The sequence below is a fragment of the Cynocephalus volans genome, chromosome 7 (assembly GCF_027409185.1).
Source record: "Cynocephalus volans isolate mCynVol1 chromosome 7, mCynVol1.pri, whole genome shotgun sequence".
Lineage (NCBI taxonomy): Eukaryota > Metazoa > Chordata > Mammalia > Dermoptera > Cynocephalidae > Cynocephalus > Cynocephalus volans.
In genome coordinates, this window is record NC_084466.1 from 61,828,464 (window position 1) to 61,838,148 (window position 9,685).

The 9,685-nt window shown below is 35.0% G+C and overlaps 1 protein-coding gene across 2 annotated transcripts; it reads left to right on the forward strand.

Moving 5' to 3' along the window:
• Positions 1 to 9,022, forward strand: LACC1 (laccase domain containing 1). 2 transcript variants are annotated; one of them, XM_063102922.1, is made up of 7 exons: positions 1 to 67; positions 962 to 1,577; positions 2,225 to 2,403; positions 3,120 to 3,285; positions 6,422 to 6,647; positions 7,752 to 7,917; positions 8,916 to 9,022. In XM_063102922.1, the coding sequence occupies exons 2-6, from the start codon at positions 1,016 to 1,018 to the stop codon at positions 7,909 to 7,911; spliced, it is 1,293 nt and encodes a 430-aa protein (XP_062958992.1). In that variant the 5' UTR covers positions 1 to 67; positions 962 to 1,015; the 3' UTR covers positions 7,912 to 7,917; positions 8,916 to 9,022. The 2 variants fall into 2 exon arrangements, with proteins under 2 accessions (XP_062958992.1, XP_062958991.1); XM_063102921.1 differs by having other exon boundaries at positions 7,752 to 7,912.
• Positions 9,023 to 9,685: the final 663 nt, after the last annotated feature.

The following is a 9,685-nucleotide window of genomic DNA, read 5'->3' on the forward strand; positions in this document are numbered from 1 at the left end:
GGGAAGGCGAGGACCGCGGAATCCGCCTCCAGTGTGCGTCTGACCTGGAGAGCGTCCCACAGGCGCGGTGAGTGGAGGTGCCGGGGCTAGTGCAGAGCCGCAGCCTGCGCCCCCTGAGCCGAGCACGGGTTGCAAGAACAGGGACCCGGCGGTGACAGACGCCGGGTGTGCAAATTCACAGTGCAGAGGGAAAGGGGTTGGCCACCCCCTCAAAACTGACGAAGTGGACTTCAGCTGGAGCCGCGTGCGATAGGGAGCGGAGGTTAGGAAGAGAAAACCGGCCTGAACACGGGGGGTCACCAAAGGGAGCCACCAAAGAGACCCGCAGCCTGGGGTGGGAATGCTGGGGCTGGAAGGGAGAATACCTGCGCGGAGAGAATGAATAAGCAGGTAGGAAGCTCACCTAATTCAAATCGCAGTCACTTTTGGGATCACTGCCAAGTGTGGAGTCCTGAAGGGAAATCTATCAGTCATCTCAGCTTTTATCTCCTTAAAAACGCGATTTTCTGGTACAGCTCCGTGAACTTTCGGCCCCGATATTTCATATGAAAGGATGTGACCTCACATGACAGTCATGTCAGGATTAACGATATATCGCATAGGTTGACACCCTTTAATTAAAAAACAGGACTTTGTCTAAGTCAGCAATTAATTCCCTACTTAAAATTTGCTACTTAAAGAAAACAAAATAAGCAATCCAGAGGAACTGTTGTTGTTCTGCTGGAAAGATGGACCAACGCTTTCCACAAAACGAATAAAAAGATGGCTTTGCTTTAATTGTCATGGTTCTCTTGTGGCAAATAGTGGACTAGCTTTTCTGGAAAGGATCTAGATTTACTATTTTGCTTACACTTTTAGATCAGTGCAATTACTGCTTTTTTGTTAATCCATGACAAATTTCTGTTGTAACCGTAAGAAGACTGATGTAATTTGGTATTTGTATGCTTATTTTTCTTTACAGGTGATTTAGTTGGCACAAAAGTCTTCTTTGAAGAACTTTGTACAATATTGGAGGATGGCTGAAGCAGTTTTGATTGATCTCTTTGGTTTGAAATTGAACTGTCAGAAAAACTGCCATCAGACATTACTGAAGACATTGAATGCTATCCAGTACCACCATGCTGCCAAGGCCAAGTTCCTTTGCATAATGTGTTGCAGTAGCATCAGCTGTGAAAGGGATAGTGAACATGATAAGTGTGAATTAGAAACAAGCAATGGATTATCAGCTCTCTTAGGAGAATTTGAGATTGTTAGCAATCTCAGCATGGCTGCCTCTTTGTATACCATTAAACAAAAAATTGATGAAAAAAATCTGAGCAGCATTAAGGTAATTGTCCCCAGGCACAGGAAGTCATTACTGAAGGCTTTTATTGATCAACTCTTCACTGATGTTTACAATTTTGAATTTGAAGATTTACAAGTGACTTTGAGGGGACACCTTTTGAAACAGTCTGCTGAAACAAATGTAATCACAGCTCAAGAACTAGAAGAAATCCAGAATGAAATAGAAATATATTTGAGAAGTCTACCAGCACTGAAAGGAGAATTAACTATTATCACATCTCCTTCCATCCCAGGTATGTCAAATACCATCTGTTTTTTTTACTGTGTACATGAAAAACTAACTTTTCTTCAGAGGGTGTTCACCTCTTTTTTTCCCTCCTCTCTTTTGTTGACTGTTGTGGGCTTATTCCTCATTAATATCAGTTGCAACATAGGTTGTCATGGATGGCCTTGTGTTGCCAGGGGTGTCACGGGATGACCCCTTCAAAGTCACTCTGAATAAAACTTTGCTTTATGCAAATTCAGCTTTAAGACAAATCCCCCAGCCCTCCTTTACAATGAGATTTATGACCCTGAAAATCTTCTATTTAGAAATTCTGAAACTTCAACTCATTGGCACCTTCACAGAAGAGGGAAATGTAAAATAGTCAATCTTACTTTTTGGTTAAACAGTATTTACTGTGAGCTGTATCCTGTAGGATATAACAAAGACAGATGGGGCAAAAGATACCTTTTGAAGAGCAATAATCCCATAGGGAAGGTAAAATAAACATAAAGCACTATGTAATAAAAACATGGAGATACAAAGTGCTGTTAAAATTAAAAGCAAGAAAAAGGCAAGTGGAAGTGATCAGGGAAGGTCTAATTGAGAGACTGGGTTTTGTAATGCTTTATAGTCTTTTTTAGCATCTTTTTAATCTTCACTGCTTATCTTCAACAGATATTTTCATACATGGATTTACTACAAGAGCAGGTGGGATATCTTATATACCAACTCTTAGTTCATTCAATCTCTTCAGTAGCTCCAAAAGGAGAGATCCCAAGGCAGTTGTTCAAGAAAATCTGCGTAGATTGGCAAATGCTGCAGGATTTAATGTGAAGAAATTTTACCGAATAAAGGTATAATTTTGCTTCGTATTTTGGAAGAACTCAAGTATGTTGTTGACTCTGCTAGTAACTACATGGACTTTAAGCTATTTAACTTTCGCATCTAGTATATGCTGTGGTTATTAGATTTGTATACCATAGCCAAAACATCAGTTCTCTTTCTCTGTCTATATATATGTGTGTATATATACTTTTTTTTCATCTGGAGCTCCTCAATTATAAAAGTAAGTTAATTCTCAGAGAGTATTGTATCACTACCCTTTTTGATTTAGAAGGAAGGTAACCAGTAGGAGAGAAAGGCCATATTTTGTAAATCCACACTAAGAGGAATTAGGGTCATAATTGTTGAGAATGTCTTGTGCCTTACAGAATTCTAGCTTTACTTGAGTCTAGGAAAAGTAAAAATATTGATTTGGTAGAAAGTACTACAAGTAGAGATTTACTCATCTCTAGTGAGAGGTGTTTTCCATAGACTACATTGAATTTTTAAATGTTAAAGTCTGCTTTTCTTTGAATAAAATATGCAAATATTATAATACCAAAAGCTCAATAAGTTAAATGATAGATAAATTTAGTATTTTACTATGTATAGAAGTGGTATATTTAATGAATGCTCGTAATCTTACACTGGTTATATAATTTTGTAATGAAGTGAATACTTTCAGGAAAGCTTGCAGTATGAGAAATCCCACTTTCAAAATATTTTTATCACACATCTTTGGTATTAGACCGATCATGCCAATGACGTCTGGATTATGGGAAGGAAGGAGCCTGAATCTTATGATGGAATAACAACGAATCAAAGAGGAGTCACAATAGCGGCTCTTGGTGCTGACTGTATACCAATAATTTTTGCAGATCCTGTCAAAAAAGCATGTGGGGTTGCTCACTCTGGTATGTGTATTTAATTAACTGTTTAGGATTTTACTAACTTTGTAGTACAGGAAAAAGATTATAATTTCTTTCTGGTGGGCATGATAAACAACTGAACAGTTAATTACATTACATTGTGATAAGTGTAATGATGGGGGGGTTCAGCGTATTGTTATAGGAGCGTATTGATATAGGGAGTAGCTAAATCAAATTATATGAATCAGAGTAGAATTTCCTAAGGAGGTGGTACGCTGGTTTATTCCTGGGGAGTTTATACGATTTGGCTAGGTGCCAGTGTTTCTCAGCAAAGGTGTTATTAACATTTTTAGGAGACATAGTCCAACATTGCAGACTAAGTATCTTTGGCCCTTGAAATTCTTAATGCTAGTAGCACCCCCAGTCATTGTAATAACCAACCAATACAAAGTAAAACACCTCCATACTTTCAAAACACTCCCTGGGGAAGTGGTACTTCCTCTGGTTGAGAACCCTTGAAGTTGAGGCAACGGGGAATAAAAATATTAGGTATGTTGCAGAAAGGTACAGAGGTAGAGCAGCATGTGTAAAAGCAGGGAGGCAATAAAAAGCAAGGTATGTTTGGAAAACTGTGTTTAGTTTAAATAACTAAATGTATTTAACTGTAACTACTATCTAAAGATAAGACCGAAAAAGTATTTTTAGAATCTATATTGTGTCAAGGTTATGGAATTTTGTTTTCTGAAGCTGTTTTAAGATAGTTAGATTATCCAGTGGTTATGATTCTATGTGAAATGAGAGATGATCTTTAGAATTTCCTTCTACTTGTAAAGCTATGTCTACTTTGCTTTTTAGTACATGGATAAAGTAGAAAGTGGCATATTTTTCCTTTGACCTAGCTAAAATAATTGGAAATTGAGTACAAGTCAGGTTTACCATATTACATTATCAAAAAATCTTTAAAATTTGAGTCTTAGCCTCTGGATATAAAAAGGTAATATTATTTGTTACTTCTTAGGTTTTAAAGCATTTAGTTTAAAAATATCCAAGATAAAGCAGTCAATATGATATTATAAATGTGAACTTTCAAGTCATTAATAAAATAACCTCAAAATAGAATACAATTAGATACCTTATACACTTATTTTATCAGATATCAAAAAATATAAAATCCTTCTATGGACTACTTTAATAAAAATCTTTTAAACAGATATGTATATGCGCATACGCATATGCTGTAGGAAAAATCAAAAAGAGAGGGTGGATGAATTACAGGTGAGAGGATGGTTAAGGAAGATCTCTGAGGAAAAGAGTAGCTGTTGTCTGTAGAAAAGCCCTGACGATATCTCTCTTTAGTTCAAAATGCCTATATCTAGTTGCTTTTCTCTGAACATTACTGCCTGCATACTCGTAGGTACCTCAAAATCATCATGTCAAAAACTCAACATTTTTTTCCCCTAAATCCTTCTCTACCACTTAGGTTTCCTATTTTGGTTATTGGTATCTCACCCACTTCCAGACCCAGCTAGAAACCCGAATTTTTATTTTGTTCTTCCCATAACCACATATCTAGTGGGTTAACAGTGGTGTTGAACCTATCACCTAACTGTTTCTTGCTTTTGTCATCTCATCCCTTTATCTGGAAATACTGATCTGTTCACTTGAGTGCCTAGTTTTAGAAGGATATGCTTATGGAGTACTGACAGAAGAAATAAGGGGACTCCTTACTGGCCAATCAGTTCAGCTGAATCTAACTCAGATATACGGAATAAGGAAAAAATGCAATATTCTTAGGTTTCTGTCTTTGGCAACTGTAAAGGAGCAGGAGTAAAGAAAATGGTTTAATCTTACAACTCTAGGGATCCAATGCAGAGGAAGAGAAATACAACTGGTAAGGGAACAATAGTCTGGCCGAGTGGGAAGAGTGTAAAAAGGGACTGTTAAAATAGAATAGATCTATTTTAGGGGAAAATGTGAGGGAGAGATGAAAACTACAAAACACTGCTGAGAGAAATGAAAGAAGACACAAATAAATGGAGAAAAATCTCATGTCCGTGGATTAGAAATTAGGAAAATGCAAATCACAACCATGATGAGGTATTGTTTCACGTTCATTAGGATGGCTAATATTAAAAACAAAAGCAAAAACAAAACACCAAAATAACAACTGGAGCCCTTGTGTACAGTTAGTGGGAATGGAAAATGGTGAAACTGCTATGGAAAACAGGATGGTGATTCCTTAAAACTTTATAAAAAGAATTACCATATGATGCCTCAGTTTCACTTGTGGGTATGTATCCAAAAGAATTGAAAGCAGAGACTTGAAGAGATATTTGTACACCCATGTTAATAGCAGCATTATTTATAATAGCCAAGAGGTAGAAACAACCCAAATGTTCATTGACATAAGAATTGTTATGCAAAATGTGGTATATACATATAGTGGAGTATTATTCAGCCTTAAAAAGGAAATTCTGACAAATTCTACAACATAGGTGAACCTTGAGGACATTATACCAAGTGAAATAAGCCAGTCAAAAAAAATACTATATAATTCTACTAATATGGGGTATCTAGAGTAATCGAATTCATAGAACCAGAAGAATGGTTGCCAGAGTCTGGGGGACGGGGGGAAATAGAGAAACAGGAAATGGTTAGAGAGTTTCAGTTTTGCAAGATTAATAAAATCTGGAGATTATTTGTACAAAAATGTGAATGTACTTAACACTACTGAAGTGTACACTTAAAATGGTTAAAATGGTAAATTTTATGTTTTTCACCACAATTTTTAATATATTTTTAATTTTTAATTTTTTTGTTTTATTATTTATTATTGGCATATTCATTATCATAGTCAACCATGATTTTTTTTAATGTGGAAGAAAAAAAAGTGAAAGAGAAGACAAACTATAATCCCAGTGGAAACTAAAAGTATAGAACATTTTTAAAAGGAAGGGGAAAGAAACTTCTATTAAATGTCTCTTCTGTGTTAGGTGCTTTGTATAGTACATCTCATTTAAAAAACATACTATAATGTAATAATTTTGTGATTCATTTATGTTTCTGGACTTTGACAAATACACAAACTGAATCTGCTCATTAACTTTAACTTAGACATAAATTCAGATGAAATTTTGTTATGTTTTAACTTTTTAAATCTGTTTTCCTTCCTATTTACCAGGTTGGAAAGGTACTTTGTTAGGTGTTGCTATGGCTACAGTGAATGCTATGATAGCAGAATATGGCTGTAGTTTGGAAAACATTATTGCTGTACTTGGACCATCAGTAGGACCTTGCTGTTTTACTCTCCCAAAAGAATCAGCAAGTGCTTTTTATAATCTTCATCCCGCATGTGTACGACTGTTTGACTCACCAAATCCCTGTGTTGACATCCGGAGAGCCACCAGGTATGTATGATTTCATTCTAGAATTGTAAGTTTGGTTATTGCTTATTTCTACTAATATGAAAATTATTTTAGAGAACAATTAGTAACGCCAAGAAAAATTTAGGTGGCAGTTACTTAAGTAGCTGACATACACAGGTACACAAAAACTCATTTTAAATAAGAAAGCTATTTTAATTTCAGCTTGAATATCAGAAATTTTTCTGTCTGATATCTCCTATTGATTTAAAAGTGAAGGAAGAAACAGTTGGTATTTAATTTTAAGAGATCTTCTTAAACTTCATATAGAAAAGTTGACATGTACTTCACAGTCATTCCTCAAGTAAGTTCTCCTAAATGTAATAAAGTGTCATGTAGCTGATATTGTAATATTTTTCTTATTCTCTAATTAACTAGATGAATGTATTTCTTAGCAAAAACATTAGTTAATATAGGTATAGAGTCACTTTCAAGTCTTTTATGGTCCCCTGCATTTTTGAATTTATAAAGTTTTACTTTTAATATCTATTGAAAATTATTTGTCATTTCTACGAAGGATAATTTGTCTGATTTTAAGCGTGCTTCTATTCTCATCAGCAAAACCTACTCAGATTCTGTCTCATTTACCACATAAGTAGAAAGGATTGAAATTGATTCTTAAATGTGATTATGGAATCAATCATCACTAATTTATAGTCATATTTCATATCATAAAGTGTTTAGGGAGAAGCAGGTTTTCTGTGAAAAGTCTGGTTACTAGGAAGAATGGAGATGGAAGAGCCAGATAACTAAAAAGCATATTCTGTCTGAACCACATGAATATTGTCTACAAATACCATGGTAACTTTAGAAGTTTCTTCTTAAATAAATACTTGACTTTGATTACCGAATTCTATACCTAGATTATGTCTTCCAGACAATATGGAAGGTTGTATAGTTCATATATGAACTTAGATGATAAATGACGATAAAATCTATCATCTCCTGACTAGTCCATGTCCTGTAAGTAAATAACAATTTGCATTGTTCCAAGCAGATCTTCCACACTAGTATCCATAATTTTTTCATATTGTTTTGGATACTGGTAAAATAAACTCTTGTTATCTTTTGAAAAATCGTTATCCTAAGGATTCTTCTAGAACGGGGAGGAATCCTTCCACTGAATATTCAGGACCAGAACCAAGATCTCAACCTCTGTACATCCTGCCATCCTGACAAGTTTTTCTCCCATGTCCGAGATGGCCTTAATTTTGGAACACAGATTGGCTTCATATCAATTAGAGAATGAGGTATGGTAGGTTCTCTCTCTTCTCTCCAATCTCTGTCTCTCTCTCATCCCTCTCTCTTCCACTCCCTCCCTCTCTTATTCTTCCTCTTTCAGCCTTTCTCTGCCTCCTTTAAAAATATAATAATCAATTATATCTAACTTTACTCTGTTTTTCCTACAGGTAGAATTAATGTAATAGTAGTAGAAAAGTTCGTTTTCAGTAACATACTGTATTATAAAGAGCAGCCACTCTTTTCCCTAGTTAATAAAGAATGGTCAGACAGGCTTATGTTAAAAGTATGAAAATAAAATAATTTAGTCTTTAAAAAATCCTGTATGTATGTCCTTTATCTCAACTATGTACTTGACATCTGTACATTTTCGGTCATAATATTTTTATACTTTTTATTTTTGAGAAGAAATCTTGGCATAACAATTCTAAATTCTAGAATAATAAGGAATGCTCACATATACAGACTGGCTTGGTTATCAACTATATTCTAATTGATTATCTGTAGCTGGAGTTGGCCGAATTTTTCTTTGAAGGGTTAGATTGTAAATATTTTAGGCTTTGTGGGACATACAGTATCTGTCAACTACTCAACTCTGCTATTGTAGAGAAAAAGCAGACACTGACAGTACAGAAGTGAATCTGTATGTCTGTGTTCCAGTAAAACTTTATTTATAAAAAACAAGTGAGGGGCCAGATTTAGCCTACCAACTATAGTTTGCTGACACCTAATCTACAGTCATAGAGCAAGACTGAGTGTAATTTCATTAAAATAGTATTTATTAGAAATGTTTTTTTAGAGTTTTACACAAATATTTCACGACAGTAATTTAGCAGTGCTTTTTTAGCATATATGTAATTTTCCCTAAGGTTACTTTTAATTGAATTAATATTATTTTTAGTCTTTACAATGTCTTGAACTCTTTAATGTATAAAAAACTTTAATAGACTTTAATGATTGATATTCTGACAGCACTAGTGAAGATCTCATATTTGATTTATGTGTATTTTACAGATACTTGGCTGGAGTTTTGCATAATGTTTCCTGCCTCTTTCCGAACTGACTGCAAGAGAGAAATTTAGCTGTTTGATTTACTTAAAGCCAAAAGGATTACAATGGATAATTCATCTTTAGGGTATATTTTAACTATTACCCAAAGCCAAGTGATTTACATTTGATTTAATAATAACTGACAAAAAATCAATATGATGTAATTAATATGTTTTACAGATGAGAATTATTCTTAAAGTTTGTCTTCCTGTGTATTACATAAATCAAGAATAGGTCTGTTCAGTATTTACTGGGTACCCTCTTTTGTCAGGCATTCTGTTATGCGTAGGTGAATCAAAATTAATAAGACTTTTTCCCTATGAGTCTAATGCAGTGGAGGAGGTAAACACTTCTACAACTTAAACTAAATTTAATAGCGGTAGAAGAATACATAAGGAGGAAGGGTTGATTTTACCTGGAAGGCAGGAAAGAGAAGGTATTATAGAGAAAATCACGTATCACGTGGGCCTGAAAGATGTACAGGCTTTTGACAAATAAAGAGTAACCATAACAGGAAGAGGGAACACAATGAACCAGGACATGAAACTATGAAAGTGTGTAACATGTTTTAGAGAGAGAAGGGTGTAGGTAGGAGTTGGGACTAGAAAAACAGGTTGGAAACAGGTTATTAAGGGTCTCAAGTGTCGTGTCAAAGAGTTTGGAGTTTATTTTCCAGGCAATGAGTAGGCATCAAAAAAAAGGTAGGGGAGTGCTTTTATTTCCTTGGCATCATA

What these genes read in the sequence shown, in the direction of transcription:
- LACC1 (XM_063102922.1), top strand. Translation starts at nt 1,016, where the DNA reads ATGGCTGAAGCAGTTTTGATTGATCTCTTTGGTTTGAAATTGAACTGT. An exon ending in CACATCTCCTTCCATCCCAG is followed by an intron (nt 1,578 to 2,224) that starts GTATGTCAAATA and finishes TATCTTCAACAG; the next exon opens with ATATTTTCATACATGGATTT. An exon ending in GACATCCGGAGAGCCACCAG is followed by an intron (nt 6,648 to 7,751) that starts GTATGTATGATT and finishes CGTTATCCTAAG; the next exon opens with GATTCTTCTAGAACGGGGAG.